The following is a 26602-nucleotide window of genomic DNA, read 5'->3' as shown; positions in this document are numbered from 1 at the left end:
CTCAGACCTGCAAGGCTGTTTGTCGGCCAAGTCCCCGGGTCATGTGCTCACCTCTCCTGTTCTCCCATTTCCAGGAGCCCCAGCAGGGCCTGACGGGAAGGAGTTTTTCAGCCCCATCTCCACACTTGAATGCGGCTCCATGGGCTGACCCTCAAGCCTGGTCCCCCAGACCCAGCATGAGGCTGGCGGGAGCCGCCCCATGTCACGCTGCCCAGGATCTGCAGACCTGTCCACTTCCTTCTGGGCTGGGGCTTTGAAGCGTGCAGTGTTTTCTGAACACAGAATGCTCTACAGAAATGGACTTCAAAATGAAATGGAGGAAGTGCTCAAAAAAAAAAAAAAAAAAAAAGAAACAAAAAGAGTCAGAGGCATGTCAAAAGCACACAGAAACCAACCTGGGAGAGGTTTGTCAATGTCACGGCCAAAGCTAGAACCAGTCCCACAACAAAATAAATAAAAGGAGTACTGGATTACACCCCAAAGAACAAAATAAATACCCGAATACCTACCCTGATGTGAACAAATAACAGAATTAAGTAAATAAATGGAGAACAAGAGACAACTCTTCTTTCCAGAAAAATCCCAAGAAATAAATGTAGAAGGAAGGCATGAAATAGAAAATCACCATCTGTCAGAAGCCCACTGTCCAAACTTCTGTGGGCAAGATGTGCTGACAGGTGCTAAAATTAGCAGGCCACGATTTAAGGAGAAACAGGGTATTTGAACACCCTCAAGGCATTGTCTTCAAAATATTTATGGATTACTGTTGTTATGTTAATATACGTCTAGAAATTTTGACACTTCCCCTTCCAGGAAATGGAGCTCAACTCCATCCCACCCTACTGTGAGCATGGGGGCTGCACTTAGTAAGTAAATTTAGTTAACTGAAGTGAAAAGGAACAAGGTATGGGTGGAGGAAAAGCAGGAACTTTCTGGTGGAGAAGACCAGCAGGCACCACTTTCGCCAATGATTCAGTTCAACATCACGAGCAAGAAGGCACACTGGCATCACCTACAACCTGACCTGATCCAAGGAGGTGGACACTTCACTCTGAGGTGTCTTCTTCCTAAGTACCTACAACCTCTGCCTACCTGTGACAATCCCCAAATGAGGGGTGCTCTACAAAACGCATGCGTGGTGCTCTTCACAACGGTCAAGGTCGTGAAAGACAAGGAAGCACATGAAACTGTCTCAGAGCAGAGGAAACTCACGCAAGGTGGCACCATGTTTCAGAAAAACGACGTCAGTGGAACTCTGGAGGAATCTGGATAAAGCGTGTAATTTATTCAAGAGGAGGAGGCGGCATTGTTTTCTATAAAGAACGAGCGGTAAATACCTTTGGCTCTGCTGGCTGTGTGGAATCCTTTGAAACTATCGTGCAAAAGTGGTCAAAAGATAACATGTGAGTCAATGGGTGTGGCTGCATTCCAATAAAGCTTTGTATACAAAAAAAAAAAAAAAGGAGTGAGCTGGATTTGGTCACGGACAGCAACTGTACTGATGTCAACTTTTCAGCTTTGACATAGGTTCCCTGGTTGTGAAAGACATTCACGCAAGGGGAGCCTAGGTTCAGGGATAAGGGAACTCTCTGCACTGTCTTTACAACTCTTCTGTAAATTTAAAGTTATTTTCCAAAAAAAGTTGTCAAAGTAGAAATAACAGTAGGGATTATGTGCATTTTTGAATGGTCTTTCTTCCTCCACTAACTGTATTCAAGAATTGGTCGTCTATATGGAGCACATCCCTCATACAGGGCCAGTTGCATGTTTTCTGTGTGTGCTCTGTGTAGAATGAGAGACAGCAGGCTCATCATAGCACATGAACACAGGGAGAGACTGCAGGACGTGCCTCCCGAGAATGAGGGAGTCTCAGCCTCCAGATGGATCCCCAAAAGGGGGGAACAGGAGTGCTTTTGGATAATGGTGGCCTCTGTTCATAAAAATGGCTGACAGATCCCACTGAAGCCTACACCATGTTCCACTTCCAAGAGCCGAGAGTGGCAAAACCGAATGTACCTCCCATCTTCTACCCCATGATGAACACTGCTGTGTTGTAGCCAGCAGGGAGAATGCCCAGGGCTAGAATTCCTCTCTCTGCACACCCCTTCTTTTCTAACAATAGCCTTAAAACCCTCCTATGGTCATGGAGCCCTTCCTCCAAGCACATCCTTGGCCCAGAGTTGAGTGTATAAAGCAAGCAGCCTCACAGAGAAGTAATATTGCCACTGAGCCTTAGGGAAGGAAAAGAGTTATGTGGGCACACAGGAGCAGAGCAGTAAGAAGCCCAATGCAGTGGAGGGCCACAGGCGGTAGGCCGCAGGGTGTCCCTGGACCAAGACTCCGATGGCTCCACGTGCACACCGTTACTTGTGATGTGGAGCTGGAAATGGTTTTCATGCAGGCGAGTGGCCCACCAAGCCTGGGTTTTGCAAAGGCGGCATCACACCTGGAGATCGATCCACAGGAGGGAGGTAACATGCCCCTGAACCAAGAGCATGAGCTGGCTGGATCTGCAGCCGTCCACAATGCAAGGCTCCATACAGAAGCAGGCGTGTGGCCAGGAGTGCAGCCATCCTGCTCTCTGCGAAGGGGCAGGAGAGCGGTGCCTGGACCGTCTCCGTGGGAAGGACTGAGGTCCTGACCCGCAAGCTTTAACCCCAGCCACTTCAGGGGGACATTTCTGAACCAGAAGCCTGAAACCCCCAGGAAGCTGAATCCTCTGCCTGTGATCCACGCCAGGCTTCTGGCGTTGAGTAGGGATGTGCTAATTGCCTCTCAAACATAAATTTGTGTGTGACTCGGATTCCATAAGTTAGGACATAGTGCAGGCACTATATGGACACTCGACTCAACTGAACCACCAAGGGCAGTTTCCTAAATCTGATTTCCAGTCCCCCCAGCCCTGTCGTGCTGTCCACCTCCCCAATCCTGGCAGACAAGGGCTCCATGACATCTTTTATCTTCAGCATAAACCCCTTCATGTGTCGTGTGCACCTTTCCATTGTTCTCTGGTACGTGGAGCCCTTTCTACTTTATATTAACATGATCCTACTCAATTCTCTATAAAACATGGTTCTGCCTCTTTTTTCTCTAGCAAAACACTTTAAATAAGATAATGTATTTATTTTAGACACCAGTGAATGGTGAAATAAGAATGATTCAACTTTAATCCTGCCTTGACGTATGGGAAACTGATTCAAATCGGGGAGTGTCAGAAATTAAGAAGCATTTACAAATACCCAGGAGGAAATATCCTTCACTCTGTGGGCACAGAGAAAACAGTCCAGGAAGGAGGTCATGGGAAAGATGGGGATTGGGATGCTGCCATTTTGTGAAATGCAGTTGTATTGAAATATACAGAACAGATGCTATTTTGAAAGGTCACTCAAGTCCTACCTATGATCAGTGGGGGAGCTGGGAACTGACCAGGTATACACTTTAAAAACAGATAAATGAGACTGACAGAAAAGCAACATCAAAGAAGGAAGTTGTGAAAATGAGCCAAATGGCTTTTTCTCGGGTGGCACCAGAATGGGGTTAGGCTATGGAAGAACGGCTAGAAAGGAGCTCATGAGTAAATCTGTGTTTAAGGAGTGTTTCCTTCCCAGAAGTAGGGAAATGTGGGAGGGTAATTCTCACTGACGTGTGAGTCACCAGCGCAGTCACTGTGAGAGGCAAGCCCCATTGTTGGTGCTGGCATCCACTGACAAAAATGGTCATGCCTGAGAATTTCCTGTCACTTCTCAGCCCCACCGTCCCCAAAGCATTCATGACTGCGCGTTCCTTAGGACGCCTCTGGGAAACAGTGACTGTTTCCAGTGAAGGCCCAGAAATGGGAGAGCGTGTGGGGACAGAACCCACTGGGCGCCACGTTCCCAGGTGCTCAGACATCACAGTGTCTGCACGTGGGCCGAGCGTCTTGGGAGGTGCCGTCTTCTTCTCATCCCGCTGGGTCCCCAGGTGGGGGCCGGGCTCTGCCCTCGGTGCCGCAACTGGTCTGAGGGCCAGGGCAGATTCTGCACCAGCAATTCAAGCTCTCATCTGGCCTCCCTCCTCTTCCTCAGCTTTTTTCCCTGAAAACCACGTGCATCTTGCAGGTTTAAAGATGTCATCGAGCCACGTGATGGTCTGTAGGACAGAGAATACCCCTGCTCTTACAAGGCCACAGGAAAACCAAGTGATTCCTGCCTGTGTTGAAGGTGGTGACTGTCCCTTCTTTTCCAAATGAAGACACAGAGTGAAAGGGGCAGGGGTGAGGTGATGGGCAAAGGGGTGAAGGAGGGTGGGAGGTGCAGGCTTCCAGTCACGGAGTAAGTCATGGGGGTGAAAGGGCAAAGCACAGGGAACATGGTCGATGGTAGTGTAATAATACCTATGGGGACACGGGGTCCCTGCACTTGTGCGAGCAGGAAAGGGAAGGGAAGGAAGACAGCGAAATAGAAAACTTAGCTCCATCATTTTCATTTGGAGAAAATGTAGTATGAAGTCTAACTTGGGGGCGCGCCTGGGTGGCTCAGTCAGTCAAGCGTCCAACTCTGGATTTTGGCTCAGGTCACGATGTCACGGTTCATGGGATCGAGTCCCACATCAGGCTCTGTGCTGACAGTGCAGGGCCTGCTTGGGATTCTCTCTCTGCACCATTCCACTCACTGTCTCAAAACAAATAAACTTAAAAAAAATAAAGATATCTCTAACCAACAAAAAACTTCTTTAGGCTTAATGATCGTTTATCCTCAGGGAAATGGATGCGTCTACATGAAGGAAATGTACACGTGCGAGGTTCTTCGTGACCATAACCAGTGCTGTGGATGACATGACCCCACGGGGCAGGCGCCCTACGTGCCTGTGTGAACTCGCGCAGGGAAACTCCTTCTCTAAAGAAGGAAGTATTGCTGCACCCACTGTAAAGACGGGAAACTGCCTCCTCCGCAAATCGACTAAGTTGCCTCAGGCATATTGCGAGGAAGCCCCAGCATTCTAACCCAGATGCCAGATTCCAAAGGGAGGATCTAACTGCTGCGAGCCCTGCACCCAACGGCCTGGGACTGAAATGGCGACAAAGGTATTTGGAAATAGAGGGAACCCAGCATCCTGAAAACTAGCCCAGCTCCTGAGAAGAGACAATGTCTAAGACACGGGATGGAAGAAGAAAGGGAAGCAGCCTAGCCAATACACATTTCTCTCCAAGACCTTAACTCTGGGGCCCTGAAAAGGGCACCCCCTTCCACTGGTACCCCACGGCCAAGCCACTCTCCAGTGTTTTCACACCTAAACATCCAGCACTGAGGGAGCCCCTCTTTCAGGAAGGGGGTTCTTCTCTCTGCCACCTCTGAGAAATGAGGTTGCAAAGGGCCTTGATGTCCACCAGCCACACCACTCCATCATGGTTTTCAGACCCTCAAGCCTGTCGCTGCCTCAGGGCCTTTGCCCTTGCTGCTCCCCTCAGTGCACCACCCTCTTCCACTGGATATGGCACCCTTGGTCTCCCATTTCCTCTCTGCCTTTGCCTGACAGCCTTCTGCAGTCACTGCACCCGAACTGGAGCCATAGGACCCCCTGCCACCCTATGCGTTCCTGGGTGTCTGCCACACCTCTTACCTCCTGTGTCCTATCATCGCCCTTCTGTGGTGTCCTACTGGTCTGCCATACCCCCGTCTCCACTGGATGGAGAGCCCTGCATGAGCCCATCTGTCCACCTCACATCTTCCCTGCACTGATGGTCACTATGGGAGTCCAACACATCATTAGTGAATGAATGAATGAATGAATGAATGAATGCATGAATAAATGAGTTGACTCCCACATGCCAAATCCCAGAGGAATACAACCATATTATTCACCTGCCATGTGCCTGGAAGAATTTCTCTAGACAAACCAAAGAAATGAAGCTACCCGTCACCATATGAAGAAAAACCCATCTACTGTCTGAGGCAAACATGGGACGATTCGATCTCTAAAATGAAACGGAAGTCTGAAATGGGCGTCGGCACTAAGGGACAGGAGCCTCACTGCGGGTGCCTGCTGCCACCAAGTTTCAGTGTGGACGCAGCAAACAGACCCCCCCAACGCTCGGGTGGGGCCAGAAGAATGATGATCTGATCACAGTACAGTTTTTTTTTTTTTTAATCTTCGACGGGGAGCAAAGCCTCATGGGTCACTACTCTACAGACTGAGAGCAGGGTCCCGGCTGGAGGGAGGCGGCCACCTCGGACTCCGGCCTTTCCACAGGAGTGCTGCTGTAAGTGGCCCAATTGTCCCCGCTGTTTATGAGCTGGAGCCTTCATAACACCCCTGAAATGTGTTCTCCTAAAGATGTTCCCGGAGATAGGACAGCCCTTGGCATTGTTTCGCTGCAGACCGCGTTCACATTCCAGAGCAATCCGCCCTTCTTGTAACGGCTGATGACAGCTCCAATGGCTGGGCGAAAATCAGTTGAAGGAAAGGGAAGTCTTGTCGGAAATGAGATTAATCTTGTAACGAGTGTTCAGCTCTGATAACCCATCTGGGCACACAACTGCTTAAACCGGAGAGCAATTAACCTTCACCCGACAAGCTCTGTCCAACCGTTATAAACATTAAAGAGACAGAATCCTCCCCTCCTCCTTGTAGACTAAACAACCAGATTTGAATTCCATGTAAACGGCTTCTTTCTGCAGATGTGTTCTGATGACAAAGGCTGGGGGCGGGGGGCAGGGGGCAGGGGGGAAGGTGGGTCATGGCTCTGCTGGTAACTCAGGTAACCTGGGCCAGCCCAGCGGGGGGTCCTTGGCCGGAAAAGTGGCTGGGGCATTTTTAAATAAAATCACTAGCCTTAGGGAGCTGCGCTGACTTACATCATGCAGGGACGCACTGTCTGCTAACACTAACATGACTTGGGCAGTTTCTTTTCTTTTCTTTTTTCTTTTGTCCAACAGGAGGGCCCAATGCCCTCAGTTCCTCTCTTCCAAGCATCCTCAGAGGTGAATGTATCTTGTGGTCGCAGAAGAGAGATTTTTTTTCATCTCTAAGAAGTTATTAGATTTCATGGAGCGCAAACCTGTGATCTTGCCTTTATCGGCATGTGTTGTAACCGACCGGGCTAACCCACGGGGCCACGGAAAATGCCCACGGTGAAAAGAACTTTCACAACACTGAAGAGACATTCCTGCGGTCACTTTGCTTACCATCCAGGCAATAGCTTTCTTGAGCATTCTTTTATCCTGAGGTTGGGTTTATGGACATGCTATGAATAATAAATAAAGGATAAGGCCCCCATGCCTTAGTGGGGTACCTAATATACCCCAAGTAGCATTTGAGCAAGAATATGTAAGTGCACATACAAAGTAACAGGAAGGGCAGATGTTCTCCACAACTAGCTTGCCTGCTAGTGGTCCTTACCTCCGATTCTAAAGAAGAATAAAAAAAATAATAATAAGGAAGGGGCACTTGGATGGCTCAGTCAGTTAAGCATCAGACATTGGCTCATGATCTTGTGGTTCATGAGTTTGAGTCCCACATGGGGCTCTCTGCCTCCCAGTCTCTGCCCCTCCCCTGCTTGCTCACACTCTCTCCCTCTCTCTCTCAAAAATAAATGTTTAAAAATTAAATAATCAAAGGGAAAAAGCAAGAACATTCACTTAGCATGTTCTAAACAAATTTCTCTCTCCTGGTCTCAATCCCATCTTCACGGTGCCAAAGACCACTCTCAGAATACTCCAGGCTAACATTATCTCATCCCTCGGACCCAGTTTCTTTTCCCACTGGGTAAGTGGTGGTATTGGAGGCCTCACGGCTCTTTGCACACCACGGGGCTGAGTGCCCATGGTGGGCATGTCTCACACTAGCCTCCAGTAACAGACTGAAGAGAGTGACATGGTAGAGGCCAAGTGACATATGGGCAATATCACTGCAATGGGAGCACACTCTCCTGGCCACAGTGTCCTGTCTTCATGGTCCACATCCACGTGCTCCACGGCGCCTTTTCCTGCCACTACTTGGGCAGGAGTCATAAAGCACACCCAGTGGAAATGACCCCTGCCTCCCAGGGCTTTACACCACCTCTGTGTTTGCAGCTATGTGAGATGAACATAGAGGATTCTGTGGGTCCGATTCTCCCTGTCACACTGGGAGCTTTCCAGTGTCTTAGCCCGAGGCAAGGTGGAGAAGGGCTGGCCGGCTTTCCATCCCGGGGAGTGACCACTGTGTGCACTCGAAGCAGACAAGGGCACACGCCAACAACATAACGAGAGATCCTGACTGGTTCTGCATTTAAATTTGCATGCCTTTCCCAAGACAGCCTTGCGCGGCCTTCAGTATCAGCACTAAGATGATGGGCAATTCTTCATTCAGCGTCTGGTCTACCTCGCAAGACATGACACACGCAAGTGAGGGGCAGTTCACGTTTCTGGGCCCAGATCTCCTAAGTCCATCACCCAGCAGATAGCAAAGCCAGAAGACAAAAATGAAATCCTGGTGCCCGACATGATGCCACTTTATGAGTTCATTCTTGGGGCCATGGAGGTTCTGCTTGAGAATTTTCACGAAAAAGCCACAGGAATCATTTTTTTTTAAATATAAGATGCAAACAGCACACTCATCCATGAGTCTAGGCTGGGTCGATGGGGAGCGTGATTGGCTGCCTGTGTGGCCAACTCCCCACGTGAAGCTGAGGAGTAGCGTGGCTGCCCCAACCTTGGTGTGCTTCTTGCCATCCCCCAAGTAACACTCGGAGATAAGGGGAAACCACAGCATCACACCCAGTATCTTGTGAAACCGAAACAGTGCAGAGGGAACGCCTGTCTTACAGTGATTTGTTACTTTGATCCTCTCTTGGGGTTTGATGGTGTGACGGCTGCCATTCCCGCTATGGAACTGTATGTGCACATGCTTTTTGGCGAAGCTAAATGCACTCACACTTTCCCAGACGGGACGGTACTTACACACAAGTGCGAGGCGTGGATCCCAGCACCAGTGCTTGGTTGTGGGGATTGTCGAGTGGCTTCCCTGCTCTTCCAAAGCCCGAGAGAAGTTGCTGCCTTTAGACGGGTCTTGTCTCCTTCCTGCCTGATGGTGGCCCCCACCCACATCTACCTGGAAACCTCAGGATGTGAGCTTATTTGGAGATAGGATCTCTGCATATGTAATTAAGGCAAGGATTGGGGTAAGATCATAGCACGAGGTCAGAGCAGATCCTCAATCCAACAAGACCACCCCTATAAAGGACCAGAGAGGGTGATGTAAGGACAGACGTGGAGTTCAGGTGATGTGGCTACAATCCAAGGTATGTAGCTGGGAGAGGCACGGAGCTGACCTTGCCGTCATCTTGCCCTCTTGGTTTTGGATATCTGGCCTCCCACAGGCCAAGAGAATAAATTTCTGTTGTTCGAAGCTCCCCAGATTGTGGGTTTTTTTGTTTTGGCAGACCCAGGAAACTGATACACTACCTGTTTTTAACAAAATGTTTGCCATTTACAGGCATTCGATGGCCCACTATCTGCCTTATAGTTAGCGCAGTTTCCAAAAGTGCCTGAGGGTATGCCAAGAAAGAGGTAAATCCCTAGTTAGGACAATCAGATAGCCTAAAGGTTCCAGAGTAATGCTAATTTTGCCAAACTTTTCATGCAAACTCCTTTGTCGGACAATGCCCTGATCCTGCTTAGGAATCTTTCTGCCGGTACTTCTGGGGAAATAAATGTCTGGTTCACATTCTAATGAAAGTCACCACCATGCAAAGAGGTATCTTCACAAACATCTCAAACTCTCTCGAAATTTTATTTGTTTGTAATTAATGTTAGAAGTTAAAAAAAAACAGCCAATGGAAATTAAAATTTAATTTCTTTAGCATTTTTTCCAACCAACATTTGTGGGCAAGTTAGTCAAACTATGATTGTTTCATGTATATTCTCTCTCTCCAACAAAATCTTCATTCTATTAAGAATTCCTTTTCATTATTTTAGGAACAATTAAGAGTGTACAGACCCCAAACCTAATTGGGTTGCGAAACTATGGACCCGTAAGATGGCCAATGTTTCATGTAACTTTTGGACTCCCAAATAAAAGTGTTTTTTCCCCTTTCTCTTTGACTCCTTAAAAATTAGATTCTAGTTTTTCTTTTTCTAGGAGAGAGACCCATTGAGATTTATTTTATTCACATATACTGCCAAAGATCCAATCCATTCAGGGAAGGATTTCGATACACATTTGGTCACCTGTTCATGTGCTCATTCAGCAAACACCTAGGGAGCAGCATTTCATGTAGCAAGCACTGTGTGAGGTACCAGTGAAAGAACAATGAGCCAAATTTGTAAGTCATCATCAATTTGTAAGTCATCAAGTTGAAAACCAGCTCACAGAAAACAAAAATACTGTAGGTTTTATGAAAAGATTACATTTTCTTTGGCTTATATGTAATGCCTTAACCAGTAAGGCCACCACATTAAATAACATGTGTGCTAAACCTAAAATTCCAGGAAGGAATCCAGTTTTATTTTCTGGCTTAGATAAGTTGGTTGTTAATGGCTACTAAGGCTAATCTTTATTAGAAAGCATATCGTGTGGGGCGCCTGGGTTGCTCAGTTGGTTAAGCGTCCAACTTCAGCTCAGGTCATGATACTGCAGTTTGTGGGTTCAAGCCCCGCATCAAGTCCCATGGTGACATCTCAGAGCCTGGAGCCTGCTTCGGATTCTGTGTATCCCTCTCTTTCTGTCCCTCCCCCACTCGTGCTCTGTCTGTCTGTCTCTCTCTCAAAAATAAACATAAAAAATCAGATTGTCTTGCAACCAAATACAAAGGACTTAGGCATTTCTGAAAATGTTCTACCACATCATACCCATTGCAGATGTCATATGTGATAATTACAGTGGAGTAAGAGCTGTCTAACTCACCAGTGAATATGGAAGCCCTCAGTGGGTACCAGTACATGGGGTACCAGCATGTGTTTAAGAGATTAAGTTGCAGCTTCTCTGAAATTTCAAAGGAATGGCTGCAGTAACAAGAGAAACAAGCAGTGCCCATCACAATTCACTGAACACAACTCTTCAGTTCTTTGTGTCCAGAAAGTCTACTTGTGTAAGGGGCTGTAACAGTTGAACATAGCCCTGACCCAGTGCGAACCTTGGATGCATGAACATTGATAGTTACTGCTACTTAGTGAAAGCAATAGCACTGCTTGGTTTTGTCTCATTCAGACAAGTGTCATGTCACAGAGTGCAGGCTCAGAGAACGTATTTCTGCCTCTAGTTTTCAGGCAGTAAGCATCTCCCGCCATGGCCCATTAGACACACGCACCCACCATGCACATGCTCACCAGTGTTCCAATCACAGTTAGATTCTAGGCAGATCCTGGCCATCATCCCACTTTCCCACACACAAGCAGGTTCTTCAGGACGCGTGTGCTTCTGTCTAACATTAGGCATTGAAATGTGACACAGGGCATTCAAGACATTGGTCCCAAAACATAATAATAATTCTGTCTTCTGATCAAGAAGTATAACTTCTCTCATAACCCCTAGGGGCAACTAATATTTTGCATCTAATTAGAAGTCAATAACTGCTCATTGAATGAAATGAATGAATTCTCTAGGACTTGTTAGCAAGTACCACCTCACTACTTAACCCACTCATTCATGACTTTATCATCCAGGAAGACTGTCACTCATTTACTGAATTGACATCTAATAGAGGCCTGCTTCTTACTAGGCACAGTCATCACAAATAAAAGATGACATGATGACAGTCACATAACAATGCATAGAATACTGAACTTTAACAACCAGTGTTTTGAGAGTTTCTGGTCTTCAAGGAAGTTCCACAGATCTTTAATCATGGACATTAACTGGCAGTATGGTAATTTGATGCCTCTTTTCTTCCTATAAAGAATGTACTGGTTAAACTAGCACTTGACTTCTTCTACTCTAGGACCCCTTCAGAGACCAGCTCTCACTCCCCATTGTAGGAATACATTCATTCATTCATTCATTCATTCATAGAAAAGGGTAGGGAGGTAACAGTGAACACCTTATCATCCTCCATCCTGGTTTTTCTTTGGATCCTCAAAATTACTGGTGTTCTGGGTTCATGAAAATGCAGCTCAGTTCAGCCGCTAAAAGTTTAAGTACCACATTGCTTGAACCATCCATGAACCCCTGGTGGTAACTCTATTATAGTGTATCTACTATCCTCAAAGAAATAAAATGAGAAAGAAGCAAATAACATTCATTTAATCTCTTTAGACGAAATAGATCAAGATCTTTTTGGATAAATATCTAAAGCATATTGGATGATTCCTTCCAAAAGTTGAACATTGAAACAAACACAGTCAAGAATCGATTACTTCAGAAAAAACAAATAACATAGGAGAGTAAATGAAATACTAGGAATGAGACGAGGGTGGGTAACCAAAGAGCTCATAACAGTGACCGCTGTTTGCACACAGATACACGTGACTATTCGACGCATGTACCACCAAGATGCAGGTGCTATTATCAGTACTCAATCTATTCTACAGAGGAGTAGGTGGGACACAGGAGAAGTCACCTTGGCAGCGTAAGGTGCAGCAAGGACCTGCTCGAGCCAGTCTGGTTCTGCTCTATGATAAAAAATGGAGTTCTTAGGTTGGAATGTAATCCCTAAGCTCTAAAGGGGATCATGAAAAGTTCAGCCCTTACTCCATCCTGGCAAAAAAGGATGCCAGCAGAAAAAGACTCTTAAAAAATAAATTTAACTTCTCAAATGCTATTATGCTTATTTAAGGAATGTAGCCATGTGCCTGGAAAAAAAAGACCAAAACACCCCAAATACACTGTCTTCATAGGCCCTTTATGGTACAATATCAATTATTTTAATTTCCTTTTCTAAATGTTTATTTTCTAAATCCTCCAAAGATTGTTTTTGAAATGAGGGGCAAAGGACAAAGGCTTTATTGTTGCTGTTATTGTTGTTGTTGGAACAGTGTGTTATTCAATGGATATATTGAACCTGTGTTCACTTCAGGCTGAAGTAAAGTGAAGCAAACAACAAAACAAAACACAACCCCCCGAGCAAGCGGTGGTGATTCCCAAGGAGGGCAGCAGCTGGGATGCCGGTGCACCTGGCATCCAAGTCAAGTCTGTCTGCTGAACAGCCCTGCACCAGCATCACACAACCGTGACTCCTGGGGCTGCTGGGACCCAGACAGACTCAGGAGATCGGAGAGGTCATCCCAGAAAGAAGCAGTGGTGGCAGACGGTGTCATCTGGCAGGGGGCGTGTGGAGGATGCCTCGGTGAGCGGCACTAGAAGGTAATGAGGCTGCACAGCACAGGTGCAGAAGGGGAAAGCAGTCTTCAACTTGAACAGCAGGTACCCTAAAATTGTACACTGTCTTCCAACAGGATGAGCAACAGGATATAAACAAATGAGTCTTGCAAAGAAACCATCTCTTGGGACAATTTCATGTCACTCAACCTTGAGTGTGTGTACCAGGCGACTGCCGACAAAACCATGAGAGGGTACTCATGTCTGAGCGTCTTCCTGAGAAAGCGGTAGCTCTCACCAGGGCTGGCAGCTTCTCGGGGTCACGTCTTGCCTGCCTGCCCGCCCAGTGGTCACCGACAACCATGGACTAGGTCCCGGGGCGGGGAGGAGCCCCCCTCCCACCCCAACACCGTGCTGTTGTCATAAAGCAGAGTTCCAGGTGCTTCGGAGGATCAAAGCAGGAACCCTACACCCCATGATGTGACCTGACAGCTAATGGCAGCTGGTTCTCTGATTATTTTCAGGACCCGTAGGAGACGGGAGGTGAGGGTTTCCATATCTGGAGCATGTAAACATCACTCTTTGGGGTCGTGCCTGTGCTTGAGTTGAGTGGCTTTCAGGTGCTATTTATTTTGTTTGGTTTATTGTTAAGTGTTACTGTGTGTTGACTTGGTATATTATTTTCCCTTTACAAAGGGGCCAGTCGGTAAGGGTGCATCCTGGAGATGGATAATTGATGATTCCCTATTGTTCAGGGTGTGTGTGTTGTGGTTTTATGTGCTTTGGTTCAAAGGATCTAAACAATACATTCGCTGGGACTTAATAACCCATGTAAAATCAGCCCATGGAACAATCTGTGCACTGAGATTTCTGTACCCAAATCTGGCACTCTGCTCGCCTGAAGAAAGCAAAATCCACAATGACCTTTACTCTAAATAACCAAGGAGTGGAGGGAGATAAAAAAAAAAAACAAAAACAAAAAAAACAAAAAAAAAAACCTTCAATGGAATCTCAGAGAGGCTTATTTTCCACCAACTTCAAAGGCAGCTTCACGCATGGCTCACCGTGATTCACAGGAGACTGAGGTGCCTACACGACGCACATCTTACTCACAGACAAGTCTAGCCTGGTGAAACTCATCTCCATCCACAGCAACACGCAGACAAGAACAAGAATGAAAACGAGGCACTCCCACCAGTACTTTGGAACCACTGGATTTTCAACTGCTTCAAGATGGAGAATTCTGCCAGAAAATCTGTAGCAAAAGGTCTATTCCCCTTAGAGGAGATAGTGGGTAATGAACCACATAAGCACTGGGGAAGCCTCCCCTGGGAGCCCTTCCTGCCATCATTGAGCCTCTGGCTGGGCTGGCTATCTGTGTAGGAAGTGAACGCAGGAAGTATCTGTCTACAAACCCTTTATCCTCAAGGTAATTGCTGCTGCAGCATTTTTCTGTTTACCAAAGCAGTAAACACGGGATCTAAAAAAAGATGTTTTCCACCTCCAAGGAACCAGACTTAAAAAACATATATGCGCGCTTTTTCATTACCAGTTTCTTATCAAAACCATTTGTAGTGGGACTGTGATTCCAAGAGAAGTGAGTCCCTGGGAACAGCTTTTTAAGTAGGACAGGAGGCGCCCCTTCAGGAGTGCCCGAGGAACAAACAGTGGGCTTTCTTCCCCCGGATGCTTCTCTAGCAAAACAAACTTTATTGCTTTTCTAAGCTTCAGACGGGCTTAACAAAGTTCATAGTTTCTGGCTCCAGAGGTGAAGTTACCAAGACGATCGACATTAAATCACATTGGTGGGATGGATAATGCCCAGGTCAGAGGATTCACAACATCATGTGTATTTGACCTTGGACAATAGTCTTGTTTTAAGAAGAGTTCCTGTAAGGGGAAGTAAGGTAGACGTGTGGCAACTGGTCTGGGTGGCATTTACCTGGTCCGTCTTCCCTGTACATCTTTATCCCAGATGGAAGGCCCATCCCAGAGTCCTGGGAGGAGACAGGCAGTTGAGAATGTGAGAGGAAGCAGGTTGAACCTCTGAGCTTTTGTGAGGGCCGGAAGGGTCCTCTTCCTCATTACTGCTGTCCCTCCAGTGTTTGAACCCTCCTGGTGGGTGGCTAGCTATTGCAAAGATGGAGAAGGAGGAGGGAAGGAGGGTGAAGGTGAGAAGAACAGAGAGAACCAGGGAGCGACAGGGCCCCAAACTTCTTCTCAAGGAGGCGCCATGCACAGACTCAGTGGCAAGTGCGCCCCTCCACCCAGTAAATCTGGAAATGACCTCCAGCACAGATAAAGCACTAAGATTAATGGAGAAGTCACCGCTTGTAAGAGTTTTTACTTCATCATAGAGGAAGAAGAACATGTTGGAGCAAAATTGGCTACTTGAGGGAAAAAGAAAAAAACACAACTGACTTCACAAACTGTTGTTGTAACTGAAAAGAGAAAAAATAAAAAGCTTTTGTGGATTTCCTGACTTTGGTCGTAGAAGAAAAATTTATGTGACTCGAGTGAATAGTAAAATCAGCTAACGTTTACAAAGTACTTCATAGGTACTCAATCACTTTAGGTCAAAGTCGGCAGAACCCCAGGAGCTAGGAACTCTTGTTAGCTCCCTTTCACAGATGGAAAACCCCAGATTTCATAAGTGAGGGGAGCACCTGTCAAGGTGAAGGGCTGAGAAGGCCATTCCCAGTTTCCCAAGGAGGTGGTGGTAAGGCCGGCAGAGGGGAATTCACCTGCTGGCTCCCATGGCATCAAACTAAGGCCCCAGCTGCCATGTCCCAGGCCAGCCCTTTCCTCTGTCCCCTCCCTTCCCCAGCAAGCATGATAAGACCCATGCTTTCCCCAAAGAGGCTATTTTAAGGATGAGTATCTGCGCTCCCCGGTCTGAGATAAACACAGGCTGTGCTTGCAGGCTTCTGTTGATCTTTGGAACATCAGGTAACACACATACAATGTAGATCCCAGGATCACTTCGCAATATTAAACCACACATGCTTTCTTTTTTTTAACTTGGAGCAATGTCTTGGGAAATCTACCTCAAATTGAGACACAAACTAATTGTGTTGACAAATTCTGAAGTGTTGTTTCAACCTTTTCCTCTTCCTCAAAGGTGAGTATCACATGCATACGGTTCAGTTGAAAACATGAAATTCAGCAAGACCCAGTGGGACGCAGAGGGGATGGGGACAATCAACTTGCTACCAGCTGACGATCTGAATTAATGGCCTTGGAGGGATGTGGAGATGTGGACGGGGTGGGGGGGGTTCTCTCTTCAGTACAGACTCTGTGTCAATACATGAAAAAAATATCAGTTTGCTGTTCTGCAATTGTGTAAGGGGAAGAGACCTGTTCAATCATCAAGGTGGAATGATTTATGGTTTTTTTTAGTTTTCTTATTTTTGAGAGAGAGAGAGAGAGAGAGAGAGAGTGTGTGTGTGAGAGCAGGGGAGGGACAGAGAGAGAGGGAGGTACAAAATCTGAAGCAGGCTCCAGGCTCTAAGCTAGCTGTCAGCACAAAGCCCGATGCAGGGATGGAACCCATGAACTGTGAGATGATGACTTGAGCTTAACTGACTGAGCCACCCAGGCGCCTCAAGGTGGAATGATTTAAAGGCGACTCCATTAAATTCAAGAGTGTGGGTTCTATGCAAGATAGGTTATAAATATTCTTTACTACTTTGTCCAGAATTTGACATTGTCTTGAACAAAAGCATTGGAAGTAACAGCCCTGACGTTCATGTTATGATTGGATTATGATGTGGTTTTAAAAATAAGTAATTTTGTGTGGCCTTGGCATTTCTTTGCTGCATGCCTCCGTACTTATCTGTGCACAACAGAAGATTACCATTCTTCCCAGAGTTTAACCCCATGAGCACCCCCGCTGAAAGACTTGTAAGGGCCTGATGGAAAACAGAGCTGCAAGTTGATTAGTGATGCCAAGGCGAGAGCAAGGAAGTTGATACTTGGGATGAGGAAACTTAAATCAGCAGCTGATCTGGAATCTGTAACCGCTGCCCCTTGGATATTGCCAAATATGGAAAGAATTCTTGTCACCGGGAACACACAGATGGGTGCTGGAGTTTGAGCTCTCGAACTTTCTGGCATGTTACCTCGATTAGTCACGAAGAGTACAATAATTGCTGTCAATGGGGTTTTTCACCCAAGAGGAGTAACAAAATTAGGCAGTTATATATAATAATTTTCATTATTCCATTGTTTATGGTATCACTAGGTCATTTGATACATCGTTTTTCTGAACAGTCATTTAATCTCAGATTAGGGCAAACAGAAGGAGAAAGAGAGCATATGATGATAAGTTGAGGGAAGACAAATGGAAGTGTGTTACTGGAGCAAGTTTCTTGGCCTCTCGTATCCCTTACCCTCGTGTGGGCAAAAAGCAAGTGGAATGAGTATCTCACAAGATAATGTGAGGGCCCAGCAGAGAGCCCGGCCCTTATGCTGTTAGGAGGATGACATTGATTCCGATTACCAACTCAAGACACAATGGCTACCTCTTCCAAAACGTTTCCCTCTGGTCTTGTAAACATCAATTTAATTCCATCTACCTAATTTTTCTTTAACTAGAGAAATATCACTAAAGAACTATGACTTCTATTTAAAATCCACAATAATGATTAATTACTCTGACATCTTAAAGCTCTCTTTCTGACCTCAAAGGATTTTCATTAAAAAAAAGAATTAACAGATATTTATCGAACACTCACACTTTGCCAGTTGCCGTCAAGGACACAAAAGAGACGGACAGACGGTCACTGAGGAGGAGCCAGGAGGCTTACGTGGTCACACACGTGAAGCAGTCATGGAGCGTTGGCGCCTGCAAACAGAGTAGGGAGAACGCCCTGACAGGAGACAATGGGGTGTAAGGGAAAGGACAGAATGAGGAATGATCTCAAACTTTAGAAAACATGCCCCAGCCAGGTCCAATAAGGGGAATGTGTGGGAAATAAGTCTAATCAAACAGGATGAAGGCATAAATAAAAGACAGATCCAGGGTCACAGTGACCACTAGCTGAAATAGGTTCATGGCAAAAAAAAAAAAAAAAAAGAAAGAAAGAAAAAGAAGAAGAAGAAGAAGAAGAAGAAGAAGAAAAAGAAGAAGAAGAAGAAGAGAAAAGAAAAGGAAAGGAAAGGAAAGGAAAGGAAAGGAAAGAAAAGAAAAGAAAAGAAAAGAAAAGAAAAGAAAAGAAAAGAAAAGAAAAGAAAAAAGCAAAGAAAAGAAAAGGAATGGAATACGCTAATTACAGACATACAAATGACAATGAGATTCTAGTGCTGCCGGTCAGAATGGCAAAGATTCGAAGACTAAAACAGGCAGAGCTGTACTGAGCGCATGAAACTGGCCTCATCTATGTGTGGAGGTGGAACTGGCGCAATCCTTCTGAAGAGTAAGGTGGCAAGCTTTTTCATTGGCAAAGATTTTCTTTTAATTTTTTAATAATTTTTTAATGTTTATTTATTTTGAGAGAAAGAGACAGAGATAGAGACAGAGTGAGAGTAGGGAAGGGTAAGAGAGAGACAGAGACACAGAATCCCAAGGAGGCTCCAGGCTCTGAGCTGTCAGCACAGAGCCCAACACGGGGCTTAAACTCACGAACCACAAGATCATGACCTGAGCTGAAGTCAGATGCTTAACTGACTGAGCCCCTGGATACTCCACCTGACAAATACTTTAATTTGGCAGAGACTTAAAAAATATGTACGCCCCTTTGCCCAACAGTTCCTTTTGTAAGCACCAATACCGATAACATGAATTGAAAAAAATAGATAATATATTGCAAAGCACTATATGTAGTGAAAAGCTGAAAGCAATATTATTTTCTGTGACAGGCTATTGGTTATGTCAACTGTAAGACTTATTTTAGATAACATCTAATTAAGCCTAAAAATTCTGCTTTTTGAGAATGTTTAGTGACGTGGGGAGATTAATCTAAACCACATGAGCTGAGAAAACCTAGATGGAGAGTCAGGTAGAGAACAGGACAGAGAAGAACATTGGGTAAGAAGAGCTACCAAACATTAGTAATTTTTCTCTGGTTGGTTAGGATCAGGATCAGAATCAGGAGCAACTCATATTGACTTCATAATCATTATTTTTTTCATTTTGTCTACAGTGAGTATGTTTTACTACCAAAGTTTATGCAAAACAACAAGATGAAGTTTTCAAAATTAATGAGAGAACGGAAGAGGGGAGGAGCTGCCACATTCCTGTCCTTGCCCTAATCAGGTCCAAGACGTGCCCTCCTTCAGCAAAGCAGCAAATGGCCTCCGCCCTCAGAACCGAACTAAACCAACCTTCTGAGCAGCCACACCTTGAGTGACCTCCTGCATGCCCTACCTGCCTGCCTGCACCCTGACCCTCCAAGCCCCTCCTCCTGCCCTCTCCTGGCTCGCTGCCTCCCAGACCCAGGGGTCACCTGCCCTGAGTGGGCGACCTCAGTACTGACATGTAGAAGTGATCGTGTTCTTTCTGAAAGCATTGCAATAGAGACCGTGTGGCTCTGGGCCTCAAAACTGAAGGAGGATACAGGGAAGGAGAGTGACTATTCAGAGCAGGGCCAGAAAGACCATGCAGCTTATTAGGAAAAGGTTAAGTCCGTTTGGATCATCTGATGGCACCTGCCTTTTATTGAGCACAAACTAGAGGCTCTATAGACTTCAATTCATACCAGCACAAGACAGGATAGCCATTATAATCCCATTTCACTGGTGGAGAAACTGAGGTCTGACAGCTTAAGTCCCTTCTGAGGGTCACATGACTCATCAGGATCCAAATGCAGGTGGGTCTGCAGCCACCTGACACAAGGAATGACATCTTGGGGGCCACGTGACAGAGCCCAGGGCAGAGAACAGCTGTCCTCCATCCTGTTGGGACAAAAGGAGGAGGTGGGTCCTGTGGTGTCCGAGGTGCTCCCTGGCCCTGCAGGGAAGATCCTGCCAGAGTGGAGAGTGCTATCTAGAAAACACTAGAAGGAGCCGGGGACTGTCTCTGTTAGAGACTCTTGCCAGAAGACCTTAGACGGCAGAGAAATTCTCACAGTCCTGGCTTTCCCACAGCCTTTGATGGTGATTCTCTTCTGCATCAGCCACTAAACCAACACATCTGCTAGGTTATTGAGGTGCCAAGATGGCATTTCTGCTTTGGGTCAACATCTCCACAGAAGGAATCTTATCCTAGGTTCTAAACACAGAAGTAAGATCTCCTGAGGGCATCAGCGACGCTGGTTTTATTTATTTTATTTCTATGTACGCTTTTTCAAGAGATCTAAACAAGTGTATGTATGTGGGCTTTTTAAAATAAAAGTTTATTTTATAATAATAATAATAATAATAATAATAATAATAAAAGTAACAGTGAAATAATCACTTGAAAGATAAAATTAAGAAATGATTCTGGCTTCCAGAACATTCTCTGAGAGCACTGGGGTTCTACATAAGCATATTTAATGGGAAAGAATCCAAAAATTTTGTCATTCCCTGTTCTCCTTTCCATTGTTAGGAGTCAGGGTGCTGAGTGGGCACAGGTGCGGGCACACACTCGGATTGCTGGGGAGACCGGGGCTCCATCCGGGGGTGGGGGGCGGACGGTGTGAGAGAGCTGCTCACAAATGCAAACGCCAAGTCCCTTCAAGATAATGGCCTGTACTTCCACCTCCTTTTAGGCAAGGACAGATGAGCAGGGCCCCTGCTCCGGGGAGATGGCATTCACATAGCAGGACAGTAGTATTTTACATTTTACAGTCCTCCCATGGCCTGAAGCCCTCCCGCCACCCAAGTAGTAAGGGATGAACAAGTCTCATTCTGCATAAGCCAATGGGCCAATGAAAAATCACATGCCTAGAGCCATTCTACTCATTAATCACATGCACCAAAATCCTAGGAGATGAACTTTCTTCATATAACCCCGAGCTTCTCAGTAACTTTTCCTTCACGCATATATTCAAAGCATAAAACATACAAAATAAGCAGGATGTTTTTAAATTAATGCCATGTTTCAATCATCATCTAACCCTCCAACCTCTGTTAAATCAAAGCAACTTCATTAAACAACTAATTGAAACAGTGATCGTGTGCGCCCTCATCAAGCCTTGTAACTTTCCACATCCTGTCTGATTCTAAGATGCTGTCCATGGGCCCTGCTCTCTCCTTGTCCTTCTGGGTCAGACCTCCTTGATGATGGAAAATCCCCACATTTCCACTGGGATCACTAAGGATCTGGAAACTCTAGGATCAGGGATTGTCACATGGGGTTCACAGGCCTCCCCAGGAGTCCAAGAGTGGAATTGTACTTGGATAGAATTAATTTCTGTTGTCATTCTAAGTGTCACTTTCTAGGCAATGGAAGCATTTATCCTGAGAGGGGACTGCAGGCTTTCATTTTCCCGAGGTACTCAGGGCATAATGGAAGGACCAGGGAAGCCTCTGGGAGATTCGATTCAAAGTCCTAAACAAGCACAACCCAGGTCCGAGGCTTAACAACCGGGTCCTTGGAGTCTTGAGGCAACCTCGGGGGTGCTGGAGAAACGGGCTGTTAACTCCCCTCCCTACTGCCCTATGGTGCGAAAAGTAAAAAGCGGATGGGAACACTGAAACCAATCTATGAATCACCCGTGGGGACATCATCCTTGATGCTTCCATGTTTTAATGAGAACCCTTATAATCTCATCTTAAAGTCCACTGACACTTACACACAAACGGGTACTCTCAGATAAGCCCCCAAAATTCCTTTACTTCTTCCCACCAAACGTTTGGTTCCCAGTTGCAAACACCAGGGGAAAATAGAACAAGAATCGCAAAGACAGGATAAAAACATTTAGCTTTTCATAGTGCCTCACAAGGTCTTACACACATTAATGCAGAACAAACAGACAAAGCTCACTCCAATGGGGAGTACCAAATTTGGTGCATCTGATGCTTAATTGACTAATTGATTTATTTACTGGAAGATCGACAACAACAAAACACAGAGTGCGTTTGAGACCAGAAATTGCCTGTGTGACAGGCTGTTTCCTAATTCCGATGGACAGCCGTAATTTTCCTTATGCTAATTTGAGCTTTGCACTCACATAATTAAAACTGCCGTCAACAGACTCAGGCCGCCTTTTTCCACTCTATAAACAAGTCTGTAAAATCTCGCATTACTTTACCCAGGAAGCCCAAAAGAACATGCCTTAAAGGAAGTCACTTAAAAAGAGGGGCTATTTATTTGAACAGAGGATTAAAAAGAATCCCTTTGAGGTCATTTTAAAGCTGATCTGAGATAATATATAATATACAGACAATGCAGTGTCGTCAAATGTTAAAGCAAAGCATAGTATGTAGGCAAGTTTTAACGACCACCCAAAATTTATTCTAGAAGTCATAAAACATCCAAGTTTCAAAATACCTTCATAAATTTAGACACGTATACTTGAAACAGTATAACACATTTGTATGTTTTGCAAAACATACCCCACAGTCTAAGGACCATCTGGTATTTCAATGTCCTTCCACACACTGATTTTTCAGAAACACACACAATTGTACCCAAGCTCTTCAAAATGTATAAAGAGTATTTGATTTAATTGTTATGCAATATAGATATAATTAAGAGAAAATAAGAATAAAACGGCTAGCATTTTGCATTATGCAATCAAAGAATTTCTGCTCACATAGTTGAAAAGGGCACATCAAACCTTCAAGTTAAAAATTCTTTTCTGTAATAGTGTCAGCAGACTCGAATCCTTGAAGCCAGAGAAAGGAAAACCTCTGTAAGGTTAGTCTTTGATACATGACTTTTTAACAGACATTATTGAACATTCCTTGCAAAAGAAAACATCCTTTGAGGAGTAAAAACTGAACAAAACTTCTGAGACACAGTTCCTAGGGTGGGGATTAATCATAACCTCTAATGCAGCCATTTCAGATCCCAAACCAAGGGAGATTTTTTAAAACACCTTGGTTCAATTCTGGGCAAACTTCCGTATTCATGAGCTTTCACATTAACCTAAACCATTGATGAAAACACAACTGAATGCCTCTCACCTAGAGGCAGCAAAACAAGACACACAACTAATAAAGCTTTCTTTTCCTTCCCTTCGGTATATGTTTGCTGCTGATTTTTCTCATTTCTGCCAATGTCCCCAAGGCGGGGTGGCCTTGAAAATATTTCAACAGACCACCACTTCTTGGACCCCATGCCGCTGCCCGGCACTCGCCTCTAAACTGGCTTCACTTACAGGAATTAGGCCACGTTTAGATTCTCGCCTGAATAGATTCATTTCCCCATTAGTTTCTATACGCTATCTACCAGAGACATTTGCACGAAAAACAGCAGACTGCATACCCCAGAGCAAAGAGAGTCAACCGATAGGCCGCCGCTCTCCCATTCCCACAAACCAACCGTGACGGGCAAGAACGTTTACTCACAGTGCGTAGAGGAGTAGTACTTTTATTAAACATAAATATATAACTGAACAAACCGAATTACCACCGTTTGAGTTATGAGAACGCTCCGATCCAAAGAGCAAATCAACCTTCGCGTGTCCCATGACCAACCACCACTCGCCCGGCATCTCCTCCTTGCCACTGGGGCTGGCTAGCAACCCTGATGCTCAAGGAGTCTTCCAAGAGCATCTAGAAGTCCAACATCTACAGTCCCATCTTTTTTCCTCTGACCCTTCCCTCCAACCTCTTCAAGTCCATCGCCTTCCAGCAGATGCACATCCACGCACCGCTGGGGAGAGTTAAAGAATATGAAAATTCAGATGCGCTCCAAAAAGCCTTTGCAAAAGTCATCCACAGCCCTCAACAGTGAATTTAGAAACCCCAATTTTTTTCTGAGTTTGAAGTTTTTAAGCCTTGCGGATGGTTGGAGTAGGAAAAAGGAAATTTACTAGGCAGTGCAGAGGAAATCTTGTTGTCCTCTATTGTGGCTCTGGGGGTGTTGCCCAATCCGGACTTATCTGCCCTGATAAAGGAAACCAAAGAAAAGAGTACCGAGCACAAGATTTTGTCAAACGAAAAGGAACCCTCTCCTTACCTTAATAGTGCTGGCCATAATGCAATCAAGTTTATTGATCGTTAATAAATGTTAATAATAATTATTGCTTCTCTCTGACCAGAAAGTAGTTTTGATGAGGTTGTTTAGAGCGGATGAGATCGTGCTAAGTCTGGGAAATGAAGTCAGCCAATGGCAGGAAGAGGTTTCTATTGGTCCTGGCTGCCCGGCCCGAAGAAACAGGATATTTGGGAGTGGAGAGATAAGGGACCCTGAAAACAATGTTGTTTTTCTTGATGATATGCAGCCAGGAGATTTTTTTTTTAATTAAAAAAAAAAAGGCATCAATTGCCCGGGACAGGGACCACCACAGCAGGTGTGACCTGGTGTGCCGCTGTAGGACACGCTGCACAGGCAGGATGCAGATGTGGTGGGACTCCGCATGGCTTCACACGGGCTGTGAGCACTTGGGGATGGGGCGTGGAGGGCCCCCCACAGCTGGGTGCCAGGCCTTCTGGGCCCCCACCTTCCTGGCCCTGCCACACGCCTGAGACACAGGACTCCAGCCACCCTTCCCCACGCACTCCCCGTTCCTTTCTCTGACACGGAAATTTTGCAGGTAGAACTTATTTCACGTTACCGTATTTGCTTGCTGATGTTTGCGACCTTCATTTATTCAACATCTCAAGTGCGTATTCCAGAAGAGTTTCATTTTCTCTTTCCAAACACATGTAATTTTTTATTTGCTCCACAGTAAACCAGTCGAGAACACACAAAGCCCCTAGAATTAGTAAGGTGAAGCAAGACACAGAAAGAGAAAACTAAACCTGTCCAATCCTGGTTTTTAAATATTTATTTAAAGCCCAAATAACTGAAACTACTACAAATGGTATTTACTGTGAGCAAGCCGGTCCCACTCTGACAAAAGTCAATGCTGTGGGCCACAGACCCTCAGAGAAATCTTGATACATAGAGACATCAGGTGAAAAGTTCTTTAAGTGGTATTAGAACCCAAGCTGTAAGTTCAGGGCCACACGTACGTCTGTTTTTCACTCAACGGAAGTACAGCTAATGTAAGCCTGAACATTCCTTAGAGAATTTCAGGCCTTTAATTACTCATTTTCAGGAAATTACTTGTTCTCTGGAAGAAACAACGTTTTGCTTTGAATCTAGCTACACGAAAGTCGGACCAGTCAAGAAGTGGGGTCTCCACAGGGGACCTTCGGAACATAAAAACACCAAATCCTGAGTCATTCAGCCACTCTTAGCTCTACGTGTTCACTCAGACTTCAGGCCTGCATATGTCAGAGTTCTAGAAACTAGCCCGGGTCCCTATACCTTTTCTTGTCTCCTGACTTGCCCCTTTGCACTAGGGTAGAAGGAGGAGGAGGAAGGGGAGCCGGGGGAAAGAAACAAATTCAGAAAGAAAGGAGGAAAACAAAGGAAAAAGGGAAAATAAAAGAAATCCTGTTCTGGGGAAAAATCAGAACCTACGCGTTCTCAACGGCTACACTTTGAGGGGGTGTTGATTTCCCCTCTTTTCATCTTTGAACAATGAAGGAGATGGCAAGTTGATTAAAATTTTGTTTCTCCCAAATTTTCAAAGCACTGAGTTGTTTTATCTGGGCAGCGTCCACAAGGATTCAAGGTACTGAGAAAAATGCTCTCCGCTCCAGAGGGACCCCTTGCTTTGGCTCTCCTGAGAAGCATCGATTGTGAAGTCACCCGCAGTACCCCGTGAGCAGTGCTCCATTATTTATGTCCCAAAACGCAGCCTTAAACAGGATGAACACTTTGCTAACAAAAGAGCTTTGGTGGAAACTGCTGCCCAGTCCTACCGCACCGTGGTCTCCTGGTTTCTTACCCAGCCCTCTCCTTGTCACCTCCGGAGACCTAGGACACCTAATTCTTCATCAAGCCTCTCCTCTTAACTCCTTGGTTACTGCTTAGTTCAGATCAAGCAGTGAAATCTTTTAATTATGTGGGGAAAAGTTTCCCAATGTATAGAAACAAGTTAATACAAAGGGCTCCTAATATCTTTCACCCGGTTACTCCAACTGCTGGTAATTTACAACATTTCCTTTGCTTTCTCTCTCTAAAATGTATGTATTAATGCCTGTGTGTGTGTGTGTGTATACACACATATCTCCTTTATTCTTTTTTAAAAATTTTATTGTGTTTTTAAATTTATTTCTGAGAGAGACAGACACAGATTGTCAGCAGGGGAAGGTCAGAGAGAGAGGGAGACATAGAATCAGAAGCAGGCTCCAGGCTCTGGGCTGCAGGGCTCGAACCCACGAACTGTGAGATCATGACCTGAGCTGAAGTTGGCCACTTAACTGACTGGGCCACTCAGGTGCCCCTTCTTTTTTAAAAATTCTT

The 26602-nt window shown here is 45.4% G+C and overlaps 1 protein-coding gene across 4 annotated transcripts in view; it reads right to left on the bottom strand.

Moving 5' to 3' along the window:
• The window catches only part of ERG (ETS transcription factor ERG), a 250245-nt gene that overhangs the window by 81073 nt on the left and 142570 nt on the right, over positions 1–26602 (bottom strand). Inside the window, exon 1 of one of the 4 annotated variants that reach the window (XM_029938945.1) lies at positions 24263–24376. The exons of the other annotated variants lie outside the window; for them this stretch is intronic. Within the exon in view, the coding sequence (XP_029794805.1) occupies positions 24263–24280 (18 nt within the window). The 5' untranslated portion in view covers positions 24281–24376. Of the gene's footprint in view, positions 1–24262; positions 24377–26602 lie in introns of those variants that run through there. 4 annotated transcript variants of the gene reach the window in all.

The sequence above is a fragment of the Suricata suricatta genome, chromosome 5, assembly GCF_006229205.1.
Source record: "Suricata suricatta isolate VVHF042 chromosome 5, meerkat_22Aug2017_6uvM2_HiC, whole genome shotgun sequence".
In the NCBI taxonomy this organism is placed as follows: Eukaryota; Metazoa; Chordata; class Mammalia; order Carnivora; family Herpestidae; genus Suricata; species Suricata suricatta.
This window is presented reverse-complemented; position numbering and strand designations above follow the sequence as displayed.